The 14848-nt window shown below is 44.0% G+C and overlaps 2 protein-coding genes across 2 annotated transcripts in view; one reads left to right on the plus strand and one right to left on the minus strand.

Annotated features, from left to right (window-relative positions):
- LOC122934661 overlaps positions 1 to 14848 on the minus strand; it is a 16089-nt gene continuing 1241 nt past the window's right edge. Inside the window, exons 2-3 of the mRNA XM_044290283.1 lie at positions 3614 to 3767; positions 1 to 727 (exon numbers count right to left, since the gene is read on the minus strand). Coding sequence (XP_044146218.1) covers positions 52 to 727; positions 3614 to 3627 — 690 coding nt within the window. The 5' untranslated portion in view covers positions 3628 to 3767 and the 3' untranslated portion in view covers positions 1 to 51. The remainder of the gene's footprint in view (positions 728 to 3613; positions 3768 to 14848) is intronic.
- The window catches only part of LOC122935138 (vomeronasal type-2 receptor 26-like), a 16379-nt gene continuing 13334 nt past the window's right edge, over positions 11804 to 14848 (plus strand). The window contains exon 1 of the mRNA XM_044290902.1: positions 11804 to 11813. Coding sequence (XP_044146837.1) covers positions 11804 to 11813 — 10 coding nt within the window. The remainder of the gene's footprint in view (positions 11814 to 14848) is intronic.

Here is a 14848-nt window from a genome sequence, read left to right on the forward strand (position 1 = left end):
CATTATGAACAAAACAGATAAAGTGCTAAAAACAATTTCAAATAAAAAAAATTACAAATCAAGTAGGTCCTGAGTAAATGAACCCGGTGCAAAAGAGGACCGTGGCCTTACATGGGCCTGTTGAGGTGCCCCAGTTGGCAAACTGCCCTGGTAAAGGGGCTGACCCACATGTTGTATTGGGCCCTGGGGTAGGCCGTACTGGGGTTGTGGGGGGAAAGAAGGCCCTTGGGTGGGTTGGGGCGGAAACTGTAAGGGTCCTGGTCTTTGCTGATGGGCGGCATTCTCTAGATCTATTTTAATGGCATTTAATTTGCCCAGAATGTCGCCATAGTTTGGTATGGCAAACATTTTAATTACTACGGCTAATGAAGCCAGGCACTCGTGATGCTCGACAGGAGTGACCCGCTTCATTAGCGGCCCTAAGCCCCTTAACATCTCCTCCTCCAAGCCATCACTCCTCCTCTGGGCAAGAAAATCTATGACGCGTGCGTCAATCACCTCCCGACACTCTTGCCCAGCGGTAGAGGGAGGGACTTGGCGGCAACGTCTGGGCTGGGGCTGGACAATACGGGGTGGACTGGCCAGTGGTAGGGGGGCCTGGGCCAGTGTCAAGTCCTCTGGGTCCTCTGCCGGCATAGGTGCAGGACTGGTTGCGGGGGAGAAAACCGCAGGGGTTTCGCTCCCAGTCGTCTCCGAATCTTCGGAGGGATCCAGACTGTCCACAGTACTGTATTTGAAAGAAACTAAATAAAAAATTAGATCATTTGATTACAACATTACAAAAGTACATCATTTATATTAGGGGTAAACAGCTGTGTGTATACAATATATTTACGGAGTGACAGCATACATCAGATATTTGATTTTACACAATGAATAACAGCTTCTATGTGAATAGTGCAATTCCTAATTTATTTCCATTTTAAATTTAACGATGGGACAAGTCTTGTAAAGGCCTAATGTTACTGTAATGGGAAAACATTGTTTGCCGTTTGGAGCTGTCCAGCTTCAGAAGAGGATTCCTCATTCAAGGGCCAAAACCAGTGCTGATATTCAGGCCATCTCGTCTGTATGTGGCCTGCTTCCACCATCCAAACATACAGGATGTAATGTTATCTTAGTAGAACAATATTTACAGAGAAAGAACATGTACCAGGCCACACTTGAGCATGGTGAGAGTAGTAGTTTTAATCCTGCTGGTCAAGCGCAGTTGGAACATCATTATAATCCATTATCATAGGATTCGGTTATTGTCATTTTATATGAGCAATGTAAGGAATCCATGTTGTGGTTGGTGCTATACCATTTAAGCAATATAAACGACAATGCCAATACCTAATGGGGAACAATTTCAATAACATACAAAACTAAGATAATAGGTATCTATGGGGAAAATATTACGTCACCCTATAAAAAAAAAAAAAAATACACTATTCAGGACTCCCATAAAACCGGGAGGCTTTCGCAAAAAATTTTTAAATTCACACCTATCCTGAGGATAGGTACAAAAGAATATATTAGTGTGTGACCAACATCCGACCAACACGATGATCATCTGTATGAGGAGATAATGCGTGCAGTGCACACGTCTTGTTCCGATTGCAAATATCTATGTTCCAGGACCGTCAATAAATTGCTTCAACAGGAACAAAACAGAGAGGGGAGGCGCTATCTGCGCACTGCACGTGTCGTCTCATCATACAGCTCATCAGCGGTGGTGCCTGGTGTGACTCACCCACAGAAATGATGGAGACAACCAACACCAGGCATGTACAAACTGTTGCCCACCAGCTGATGCACAACTACAACTCCAAGCAGGACTGGTTAGCTTACAGCTATTCTGGCATGCTGGGAGTTTGAGTTTTAAAAGAGCTGGATGGAGTCAGTTATGACATGGCTAACCTTAAATAGTACAAACCGGATTCCAAAAAAGTTGGGACATTATACAAATCGTGAATAAAAACTGAATGCAATGATGTGGAGGTGCCAACTTCTAATATTTTATTCAGAATAGAACATAAATCACGGAACAAAAGTTTAAACTGAGAAAATGTACCATTTTAAGAAAAAAATATGTTGAATCAGAATTTTATGGTGTCAACAAATCCCAAAAAAGTTGGGACAAGGCCATTTTCACCACTGTGTGGAATCTCCCCTTCTTCTTACAACACTCAACAGACGTCTGGGGACCGAGGAGACCAGTTTCTCAAGTTTAGAAATAGGAATGCTCTCCCATTCTTGTCTAATACAGGCCTCTAACTGTTCAATCGTCTTGGGCCTTCTTTGTTGCACCTTCCTCTTTATGATGCGCCAAATGTTCTCTATAGGTCAAAGATCTGGACTCCAGACTGGCCATTTCAGTACCCGGATCCTTCTCCTACGCAGCCATGATGTTGTGATTGATGCAGAATTTGGTCTGGCATTATCTTGTTGAAAAATGCAGGGTCTTCCCTGAAAGAGATGACGTCTGGATGGGAGCATATGTTGTTCTAGAACCTGAATATATTTTTCTGCATTGATGGTGCCTTTCCAGACATGCAAGCTGCCCATGCCACACGCACTCATGCAACCCCATACCATCAGAGATGCAGGCTTCTGAACTGAGCGTTGATAACAACTTGGGTTGTCCTTATCCTCTTTGGTCCGGATGACATGGCGTCCCAGATTTCCAAAAAGAACTTCGAATCGTGACTCGTCTGACCACAGAACAGTTTTCCATTTTGCCACACTCCATTTTAAATGATCCCTGGCCCAGTGAAAACGCCTGAGCTTGTGGATCTTGCTTAGAAATGGCTTCTTCTTTGCACTGTAGAGTTTCAGCTGGCAACGGCGGATGGCACGGTGGATTGTGTTCACTGACAATGGTTTCTGGAAGTATTCCTGAGCCCATTCTGTGATTTCCTTTACAGTAGCATTCCTGTTTGTGGTGCAGTGTCGTTTAAGGGCCCGGAGATCACGGGCATCCAGTATGGTTTTACGGCCTTGACCCTTACGCACAGAGATTGTTCCAGATTCTCTGAATCTTAGGATGATGTTATGCACAGTTGATGATGATAGATGCAAAGTCTTTGCAATTTTTCGCTGGGTAACACCTTTCTGATATTGCTCCACTATCTTTCTGCGCAACATTGTGGGAATTGGTGATCCTCTACCCATCTTGGCTTCTGAGAGACACTGCCACTCTGAGAAGCTCTTTTTATACCCAATCATGTTGCCAATTGACCTAATTAGTGTTAATTGGTCTTCCAGCTCTTCGTTATGCTCAAATTTACTTTTTCCAGCCTCTTATTGCTACTTGTCCCAACTTTTTGGGGATTTGTTGACACCGTGAAAATTTGAATCAACGTATTTTTCCTTTAAAATGATACATTTACTCGGATTAAACGTTTGATCTGTCATCTACGTTCTATTACAAATAAAATATTGACATTTGCCATCTCCACATCATTGCATTCAGTTTTTATTCACAATTTTTTAGTGTCCCAACTTTTTGGGAATCCGGTTTGTACAACACAACTCAACCCATTACTTTCTTGTACACTTTAGCTCGCCAAGATACAAAAGTAAGTTTTAACAACATTTGAAATGAGAAAAAAACATTAAAAATACCTACGGCCTCAAATCCATGACCGGTCTTAAAAACTGCAACTGGACAGTATAGATGTAGGGCCGTTTCCTGGAGGTTCCCTCCCCACTCCGGCCTTTGCTTGTCACCTCCCTCCGGAATTGGTCCCGGCAACTGGCCCAGCGGGTTTTAGTTTGTTTTACTGTTAGGAAATGACATAATAGACAATTGTGAGTAAAAAAATTCAAATCAGAAAATACATACAAATAGTATTATTTGAAAAAAATATAAAAGAGGACAAAGCACAAAATTCTCCAAATTGGACAGATGAAACAGCACATGGTATAGTCCTGCAGGTGTGTGGATACTAATGAAGAAGTACAAGATGGAGGAGACTAGTGTCGCAACCAGACAGCTGAGAAGCTCTGACAGAGGCCTTTCAGAACCTCCTCCTTGAGTTTCTGTGTTGTGGTATTCAGTTCCTCCTCTCGTTAGCCTCTCTCAGCTGTCATGTGTTGGACTAATTGCTTCCCTTTAAATTCCTCCCCAGAATGCTTTTCTGGGCGGCTTATACTACTTCCTGGAGTGTGTGCATGCTGACTTTGTTCTCCTGTTTGCTTCAAAGCTAAGTGTTGTACCTTTATCTGTTATTTTCTGTTTGCTGGATCCCAGGTGACCCTGACTCCCTCCGTATCTTGTGTAGGGAGCCGGTGGTCGTGTCCCCTCACTATTGTAGGGTGCTCAGGGCTTTATAGTCAAGGTTCGTGGATATGCAAACCTCCACCATTAGGATCTTTGCATAGGCTGAGCAGCCAGGGAAAGTGCCAGGTCTTCTGCAGGGGTCTCCCTTGGTTCCTTAGCTTTTGGATCCAGCGAGTCATTTATACATGTTGCTTTGCCTTGTTTCCTGTACACCGTCCGTGACATTATAAGCCGCCATAACCGTCTCAAGCATGGATCCGGTTTCACTTTTGGCTGAACGCTTCCAGGGTCTTTCATTGGAGGTAGCTGATCTCCGTAAGACTTTTTCTCAGCTTCAAGTGACCGGTTCAGCTTGCGTTCATGGAGTTTGTTCTGAGCCTAAGATCTCGCTCCCGGATACGTTCTCCGGGGGTAGTGAGAATTTTGTGCGTTTTAGAGAGGCTTGCAAACTCCATTTTCGCCTTCTTCCCCACTCCTCTGGTGATGAGGAACGGAGGGTGGGGATCATTATATCGCTGCTCAGAGGTAACGCTCAGTCCTGGGCCTTTTCGCTGCCGGAGGGGGCACGGCCTCTCCGTTCAGTGGATGAATTCTTTTTAGCCCTGGGTCAGATATATGATGATCCGGATCGTATTGCTCTGGCTGAGTCTAAACTACGTCTATTATGCCAGGGTAAACAATCCGCAGAAATATACTGCTCAGAATTTCGGAGATGGGCAGTTGATACTGGTTGGAATGATGCTGCACTCCGAAGTCAATTTTGCCATGGTCTTTCAGAGGGATTGAAAGATGCATTTGCCTTTCATGAGAGGCCTATTTCTTTGGACTCTGCTATGTCTCAGGCCGTTCGTATTGACAGGCGTCTTAGAGAGAGAGGAGAGATGTCCCCTTCCTGTCATACTCAGTCCCAGGACAGTGCAGCGGTCCCATTCTGTGCGCAGGGGTCTCAGTCGCCGTCAGCCCCTTCTGAGCAGGAGCCCATGCAGCTGGGGTTGATTGCTTCTGACAATAGAAGATTCAGCTCGCATGGGAGGGTTTGTTTTTGTTGTGGAGGTATAAATCATTTGGCAAATATTTGTCCCTCTAGGAGATTCAGGCAGTTTTCTGGGAGTAATAAAGAAACAAACAGGAAAAAATCTTTTAAAAATGTTCCGTCTGTTACTATTGGCAGGGTTGAGGCGGAAATTGAAGGTTTTCCATTTGCTTGTAGTTCCCGTTTTGTCCTGCCGGCTAGGGTGGCGCTAGAGAGCAAGAACATTTTTTGTGAGATTTTTGTGGATAGTGGAGCAGCGGTCAATCTCATTGATAATCAATTTGCGATAACTCATGGTTTCCAGGTGCGCACTTTGGGAAAGGATATTCCTGTTTTTGCTATCGATTCCGCTCCACTTTCTCAAAAATCATTAAAGGGCATAGTTCACAATATCCGTTTAATTGTGAGTGATGCTCATGTTGAGGATGTGTCATGTTTCGTCCTTAGCGGTTTACCTACCCCTCTGGTGTTGGGGCTGCCCTGGCTCACTAAGCATAACCCCACCATTGATTGGCAAGCGAGGCAAATAAATGGTTGGAGTGACTTTTGCAGAGAGAATTGCCTCATGACATCTGTTTCTGAGGTTGCTACTAAGACTGTACCATCTTTTCTCTCTGAATTTTCGGATGTCTTCTCTGAGAGTGGAGTTCAGGATTTGCCCCCGCACAGGGAGTACGATTGCCCTATTAATCTCATCCCAGACGCCAAGCTGCCTAAATCTCGTTTATACAATCTTTCCCAACCTGAGAGGATCGCTATGCGTGCTTATATCTCTGAGAGTCTGAGAAAGGGACACATACGACCCTCGAAGTCACCTGTTGCCGCTGGTTTTTTCTTTGTTAAGAAAAAAGATGGTTCTTTAAGACCTTGTCTGGATTTCAGGGAGCTGAACAATATCACAATTCGTGACCCTTATCCGCTTCCTCTGATCCCGGACCTGTTTAACCAGGTTGTTGGGGCTAAAGTCTTTTCCAAATTAGATCTAAGAGGGGCATACAACCTGGTCAGGGTCAGAGAAGGGGACGAATGGAAGACGGCCTTCAATACCCCTGAGGGCCATTTTGAAAATTTGGTTATGCCTTTTGGTTTGATGAATGCCCCAGCCGTTTTTCAGCATTTCGTGAACAGCATTTTTTATCATTTGATGGGAAAATTTGTATTGGTGTATTTGGATGACATTTTGATTTTTTCTCCCGATTTCAAAACTCATAAGGAACATTTACGTCAGGTCTTGCTCATCCTGCGGGAGAATAAATTATATGCGAAACTGGAAAAATGTGTGTTTGCGGTTCCAGAAATTCAATTTCTGGGGTTTCTTCTCTCCGCTTCTGGTTTTCGCATGGACCCCGAGAAGGTCCGCGCTGTGCTTGAGTGGGAGCTTCCTGAGAATCAGAAGGCGCTGATGCGTTTTTTGGGCTTTGCCAATTATTACAGGAAGTTCATTTTGAATTATTCTTCTATTGTTAAACCACTCACTGATATGACCAGAAAGGGGGTAGATTTTTCTTCTTGGTCAGTAGAGGCGCGTAAGGCTTTTTCTGATATCAAGGAGAGTTTTGCTTCCGCTCCCATCTTGGTGCAACCTGATGTTTCTTTACCCTTCATAGTTGAGGTTGATGCTTCTGAGGTGGGTGTGGGGGCGGTCTTGTCTCAGGGTTCCTCTCCTGCCAATTGGCGACCGTGTGCCTTTTTCTCAAGAAAACTCTCCTCCGCAGAGAGAAATTACGATGTGGGAGATAGGGAATTGTTGGCCATCAAGTTGGCTTTTGAGGAATGGCGCCATTGGCTAGAGGGAGCCAGACACCCTATTACCGTATTTACTGACCATAAAAATCTGGCCTACTTGGAGTCAGCCAAGCGTCTGAACCCGAGACAGGCCAGATGGTCTTTGTTCTTTTCTAGGTTTAATTTTGTTGTCACGTTCCGCCCTGGAGTTAAGAATGTGAAGGCAGATGCCCTGTCACGTTGTTTTCCGGGAGGCGGGAATTTTGAAGACCCGGGTCCCATTTTGGCTGAAGGTGTGGTGGTCTCTGCTCTTTTTCCTGAATTGGAGGCAGAGGTGCAGGCAGCCCAGTCAGAGGCTCCTGATCTTTGTCCTCCTGGGAGGTTGTTTGTGCCTCTCGCTTTAAGACACAAGATTTTTAAAGAACACCACGATACGGTCCTTGCTGGGCACCCGGGGGTAAGAGCCACACTGGATCTCATCGCTCGGAGATTCTGGTGGCCTGCGCTTCGTAAGTCGGTTGAGGGTTTTGTGGCAGCCTGCGAGACTTGCGCTCGTGCCAAAGTCCCTCATTCACGGCCATCAGGTCCTCTCCTTCCCTTACCCATTCCTTCCCGTCCTTGGACACATCTGTCCATGGACTTCATAACGGACCTGCCTCGTTCCTCGGGGAAGACCTGTGATTCTGGTGGTGGTGGACCGTTTTAGCAAAATGGTGCATTTCATCCCTTTTCCTGGTTTGCCCAATGCTAAGACGCTGGCGCAGGCATTTATTGATCACATTGTCAAATTGCACGGTATTCCTTCAGACATAGTCTCTGATAGGGGCACGCAGTTTGTTTCCAGATTCTGGAAGGCTTTCTGTTCTCGCTTGGGGGTTCGGTTGTCATTCTCTTCTGCTTTCCACCCGCAGTCGAATGGCCAGACAGAGCGCGTCAATCAGAATCTGGAGACATATCTGCGCTGTTTTGTGGCGGAGAATCAAGAGGATTGGTGTTCTTTTTTGTCCCTTGCTGAGTTTGCTTTAAATAACCGTCGTCAGGAGTCCTCTGATAAGTCACCATTTTTTGGTGCATATGGGTTTCATCCGCAGTTTGGGACTTTCTCGGGAGAGGGGTCTTCTGGTTTACCTGATGAGGACAGATTCTCCTCGTCTTTGTCATCTATTTGGCAAAAGATTCAGGATAATCTAAAGAGCATGAGTGAGAGATATAAGCGTGTGGCAGATAAGAGACGTGTGCTTGGTCCGGACCTGAATGTTGGTGATCTGGTGTGGTTGTCTACCAAGAATATCAAATTGAAGGTTCCCTCCTGGAAGTTGGGTCCTAGGTTTATTGGGCCTTACAAAATCCTGTCTGTCATCAATCCTGTTGCATACCGTCTTGATCTTCCTCAGACTTGGAAGATCCATAATGTTTTTCATAAGTCCTTATTGAAACCTTATGTTCAACCCATTGTACCCTCGCCTTTGCCTCCTCCTCCGATTATGGTTGATGGGAATCTTGAATTTCAGGTCTCTAGGATTGTGGATTCTCGTCTTGTCCGCGGTTCTCTTCAGTACCTTGTTCATTGGGAGGGGTATGGTCCTGAGGAGAGGATGTGGGTCCCAGTGACGGACATTAAGGCCTCTCGTCTCATCAGGGCTTTCCATAGGTCCCATCCTGAGAAGGTGGGTTCTGAGTGTCCGGAGTCCACTCGTAGAGGGAGGGGTACTGTCACAACCAGACAGCTGAGAAGCTCTGACAGAGGCCTTTCAGAACCTCCTCCTTGAGTTTCTGTGTTGTGGTATTCAGTTCCTCCTCTCGTTAGCCTCTCTCAGCTGTCATGTGTTGGACTAATTGCTTCCCTTTAAATTCCTCCCCAGAATGCTTTTCTGGGCGGCTTATACTACTTCCTGGAGTGTGTGTGCATGCTGACTTTGTTCTCCTGTTTGCCTACAAAGCTAAGTGTTGTACCTTTATCTGTTATTTTCTGTTTGCTGGATCCCAGGTGACCCTGACTCCCTCCGTATCTTGTGTAGGGAGCCGGTGGTCGTGTCCCCTCACTATTGTAGGGTGCTCAGGGCTTTATAGTCAAGGTTCGTGGATATGCAAACCTCCACCATTAGGATCTTTGCATAGGCTGAGCAGCCAGGGAAAGTGCCAGGTCTTCTGCAGGGGTCTCCCTTGGTTCCTTAGCTTTTGGATCCAGCGAGTCATTTATACATGTTGCTTTGCCTTGTTTCCTGTACACCGTCCGTGACAACTAGTCGTGCAAGCCATTAGGACTAAAATACTTTACAATATGTGAAGGTGACAACTGTAAGATGCTCAATTACAAGGACACATGTGTCACCCAAAAAAAAGTGCACAGACCTGTGATTATACATGAATACTGTATGCTGTAGCAAAGGTAGGGACAGCCATTTAAAGTTAGAAATGGTGTGGTATGGTATTTATTATACGTCACTTTTATAAACCATGTACAGGCTTTTATGCAAAATGAAGCTGGACCACAAAATAAACCCAATTGTGACCTCAGGGAATTTAAAACTACATCTTTTTGGCACACAGAGGGCAGGAACAGCATAGAAACATAGAATGTGTCGGCAGATAAGAACCATTTGGCCCATCTAGTCTGCCCAATATATCTGAATCCTATGAATAGCCGCTGGCCCTATCTTATATGAAGGATAGCCTTATGCTTATCCCATGCATGCTTAAACTCTTCCACTGTATTTGCAGCTACCACTTCTGCAGGAAGGCTATTCCATGCATCCACTACTCTCTCAGTAAAGTAATACTTCCTGATATTACTTTTAAACCTTTGCCCCTCTAATTTAAATCTATGTCCTCCTGTAGCAGTTTTTCTTCTTTTAAATATTCTTTCCCTTTTACCTTGTTGATTTCCTTTATGTATTTAGCAGTTTCTATCATATCCCCTCTGTCTCGTCTTTCTTCCAAGCTATACATGTTAAGGTCCTTTAATCTTTCCTGGTAAGTTTTATCCTGCAATCCATGTACCAGATTAGTAGCTCTTCTCTAAACTCTCTCCAAAGTATCAATATCCTTCTGGAGATATGGTCTCCAGTACAGAGCACAATACTCCAAATGAGGTCTCACTAGTGCTCTGTAGAGCGGCATGAGCACCTCCCTCTTTCTACTGGTAATGCCTCTCCCTATACACACAAGCATTCTGCTAGCATTTCCTGCTGCTCTATGACATTGTCTGCCTACCTTTAAGTCTTCTGAAATAATAATCCCTAAATCCCTTTCCTCAGATACTGAGGTTAGGACTGTATCACTGATTTTATATTCTGCTCTTGGGTTTTCACGCCCCAGGTGCATTATCTTGCACTTATCAACATTAAATTTTAGTTGCCAGATTTTTGACCATTCCTCTAGTTTTCCTAAATCCGTTTCCATTTGGTGTATCCCTCCAGGAACATCAACCCTGTTACAAATCTTTGTGTCATCAGCAAAAAGACACACCTTACCATCGAGGCCTTCTGCAATTTCGCTGATAAAGATATTAAACAATATGGGTCCCAGAACAGATCCCTGAGGTACCCCACTGGTAACAAGACCATGGTCTGAATATACTCCATTGACTACAACCCTCTGTTGTCTGTCCCTCAGCCACTGCCTAATCCATTCAACAATATGGGAGTCCAAGCCCAAAGACTGTCACAGGGCCAGCTACATTGCTACAACTACAGCACAACTACATTGCTATCACTTACCTAATTCGGCCCGGCCTTGGCTATCTGCTTTGGCCCATTCACTTTTACGCATGCTCCGGGCCACTTGCTCCCATGCAGCATCCTTTTTGCCTCTGTCCAAATATGCATTTGCTCTGGTATCCCAGAGCTCTGGCCTCTCCTGTACCAGGGTGATAAGCTTCTCCACGTTCCAACGAGGCATGGTGTCAGAAAAATATCTATAATGGCTGCCTCACCACACAGAAGCTTGCAGGCACAGGTGGCTAGAAATTTGCATAACCTGTGACCTTAAACTTCCTGTACATATTTTTTTATAATTTTATTGCCACAAGTTTTGCCAGACAATTTGCCCATGGCAAAAGTAAGAAATAAAACGGGCGTGGACGCGGATGTCATTCGGGTGTGCAACCGCGTTTTTCACGGCCCCATTGACTTGAATGGGGCCGCAAACCGTTAGCCGTGAAAAAAATAGGACAGGTTATATTTTTTTGACGGGCAGGAAACACGGGTCACGGGCGCGGGTGACAAGACGGTGCAGTAGCCGAGTTTTCAACTGACCCATTGAAAGTCAATGGGACCGCACAAAATCACGTTAAACGGGACAACGGTCACGGGTGCACACAACGGTTGTGTGCATGAGGCCTTAGGCTGAGTTCATAGTTATTTGGTCAATTTTGGCCCTGTGACTGCCTAAATAAGTGACGTGTGCAGTGATTCTAAGAGCGACGCCTGTCATCTGCATGTCATACTGACTCACAGTATTATTTCACTACCACAGCAGACTCCCTATGTGTGTTACTGCAAGGCACAGTGTTCTATACTACAATAAAGGCTCTCTGCAGCCCAGAAATAGCTGTTTTTTAAGTTGATTTGCCGCAAATAAATTCGGATCGAGCCACATTTTTTTGAAACACAGTAATAAACACAGGCGCAAATAAACGCTCCCTTCTACGAACAAACTTTACATTGGTAGTGACACACTGAAATGTGCTGAATTGTGCAATTATAAATGGTAACAAAACTGAATATTTGTTTTTAATTCACACAAACTCAATTAAAACAGGCTCTTTTATGAGCACAATGCACACTGGTATTGACGCACCAAAGATGCGTTACATTTCTCATGTATAAATGGTATTAAAATCGCAATTGTTTTTTTTTGTTTTTGTAATTAACAGACAATCAAACAAACCTTTCTACAAACACACTGCACACTGAATTGTGCAAGTATTAACGGTTCCAAAATTGGATTTGCTTTTTTTTGTAATTAACATAGGGTCAATATAATGTGCCATTCTACATACACTCTACACATTCTACACAACCTCAATTTAACTTGCCCTTCTATGGACACTCTGCACACTGGTACTGATGCACTAAAAGGTAATGAATTGTGTAATTGTAATCAGTAGCAAAGTTGTAACAGTTTTATTGTAGTTAATAGAGGCATAATTAAACGTCAGTTTCTACGAACACACTGCACATTGGAATTGACGTGCTAAAATACACTGAATTGTGCAATTATAAATAGTAGAAAAATGTAACAGATTTTTTTTTGTAATTAATAGTGTTGAGCGTGAATATTCAAATCGCGAATTTTAATCGCGAATATCGCCACTTTGAGAATTCACAAATATTTTGAATTTAGTGCTATATATTCGTATTCACGAATATTCTAATCACAAATTTATTGCGAATATCGGAACTCAGCAACATCCCTAGCAACCAATAGCAAAGTTTGCCTATAGGAGTAGCGTTGATCGCAAATTTTCGGATGGCAAATTTTATCGCAAATTGTCCAATTGGCGATTTTCACAATCAAGAAAATTATGACGAGATCACAAATTCTCGACTATATGACGAATATTCACCCAAATACTTGCAAAATATCACTAATTCGAATATTGCCCCTGCCGCTCATCACTGGTAATTAACTGGCTAAAATAAACATGCTCTTCTATAAACACAATGCATACTGATATTGACGCACTAAAATGCACTGAATTGTGCAATTTTTTAATATTATCCAAATTGGAGATGTTTTTTGGAAAAGAAAAAGGCGACATTTTGCAGTGTATGCTACAAAACATATATGCTGATGGTGGTTCTCAGAATATGTCTGTAAAACACTTATTAATTGTAGCAGCTTTCTAACAGATTGTTGGAAAAAAAGGCTGACTCATGCACAGAAAATAGGAGTACTGTTGTCACGGTCCCTCCCATAACAGAGGTTAGAAGCTCTAAGAGACTTGCGGCACGTGAGGTTATCTGACAGTCTCTCTGTTTCCACTTGTTGCAGTGTTGTTGTTAGTAATGGCCACACCTCTTATCCCAGGTGTAGCTTGTGGTCATTACTGATCTCTATTTAGTCTGGACTCACACTTCTTACCATGCGGTTGATATTATCTGCCTGGAGTTGGAAGAGCTGGTGTGAGTCCCTCATCTGTGTTCCTGCTCATCCATTTTCTATTGAAGATAAGTGTACTTCTCTTTGTATTTTGTTGTTCCCATTTGCTCGTTGTTTACTAGGCCTCAGGGAGACGCTGGTTCGTTCATCTGGGAAGGAACCAGTGGTCTCAGACCCAGTCACTACTCCTAGAGCTTTCCAGGGTTTCTAAGGCCTAGGTTTCTGGTGTATGAATATTCCCACCTTCAGGGTCTATTCATTCTGACAGGGGTCAGGGCTAGGTTTAGGGTTTTCTAGATGGTGACCTCTACCCTTTCCCTAGCCGTGAGGCCTAGTTTCTGGTCTTTTTCCTTCTGTTGTCATTCTGGTGTTCCTCCCCTCCCCCTACCTTGTGACAACTGTCTCTTTGAATGATCTTAGTGCAGGGTCCTTGTGTTTGCAGTGCCAGCCATGAACAGCGCCCCCCCCCCCCCCCGTAAGACATCCAGTCCCAGTACACTAACTGTCCCTATGCACTCCCTATTGATTTAACCTGACTTTCTACCTAGTAGTTCAATCTACCTAACTCAACTTCACTGTCCCTGCAATAACCTAAGATGACTGGCTTGTGTCTGCAATCATTGTCTGGCAAACACATCTCACATCAGTGGCTGAGCTTCACAGCTAGCACAGAGCCTAATAGACCAGCAAATATTCTGCCTCCTGATTGGCTGTCAGGCTGCCTGTAAAGATAACATGACCTGTCTGAGTCATGTGATCTTTCACCTTATACTCCTTGTCCTATTTCCCTCTTTATTGTACTTCATTTTGAAAGTAAAATGATCAGCGCTTATTTAGGCAATTATGATTCATTTGGAAGAAGAATTTTGTGAAATTCAGTTAGAATCCCGTTAGTGTAAAAAGATTTCCTCATCTCATGACCCAAATCAAATTTTATGACCGATTTAAAGAAATTTGCTCATCTCTGTTTTTTACTATTTTGAGGTATCTCATGCTACAGCACTTCAGACCAAGACTGGTGTTAGAGATGCCTGGCTTGGTAAATCTCCTTATGTTGTCCGTGTGTACTGAGTCTCTGCTGTTTCTTCATTTTATTATATAAATGTTACAGTTTAGGAACATGCATAATATTCGTCATTTACAGGTATTTCTAAATTGTGAACATTTTTTCTGGGGTACTTAGCATTCCATGACCAATTCCTTCTGCATTTACTTTATTTTGCTTCCATCTGCAAGACATAGTTTCCTTGTTATTTAAGGCCCACCGCCGGATTTCCTTCCACATCGAATCCTGGACCACAAAGCACACATGGTCATGTGCATGAGGACTAAGTCAAGAACTTAGAATACCTGCTGCATACTGTACATTTTGTAGTCTAGGCCTCTTGCACATCTCCTTTACCAGTGTCCGGCAGGCTGATCCGGCAGAAAACAGATTGACAGTCCCATTAACTACAATGGTGTTCAATGGAGATCTGGCTGCTCCCCAGCACATATACACGCAGTGTTTGTCCAGCCGAATCTCCGCATATTTGCCAGGTAGTGCCTGGATCTCCGCTGGATCCCATCATAGTAAATGGGGTCAGCAGGCATTGCAGTAACATCTGAGTATGCCCAGGGGTGGACTGACAACTCATGGGGCCCCCTGGTAACAGAAGATTATGGGGCCCCTGTGTCCCCACCCTCTCTCAAGCCACACCCACACATAGCCCCACCCA

Source organism: Bufo gargarizans, chromosome 4 (assembly GCF_014858855.1).
Source record: "Bufo gargarizans isolate SCDJY-AF-19 chromosome 4, ASM1485885v1, whole genome shotgun sequence".
NCBI lineage: Eukaryota > Metazoa > Chordata > Amphibia > Anura > Bufonidae > Bufo > Bufo gargarizans.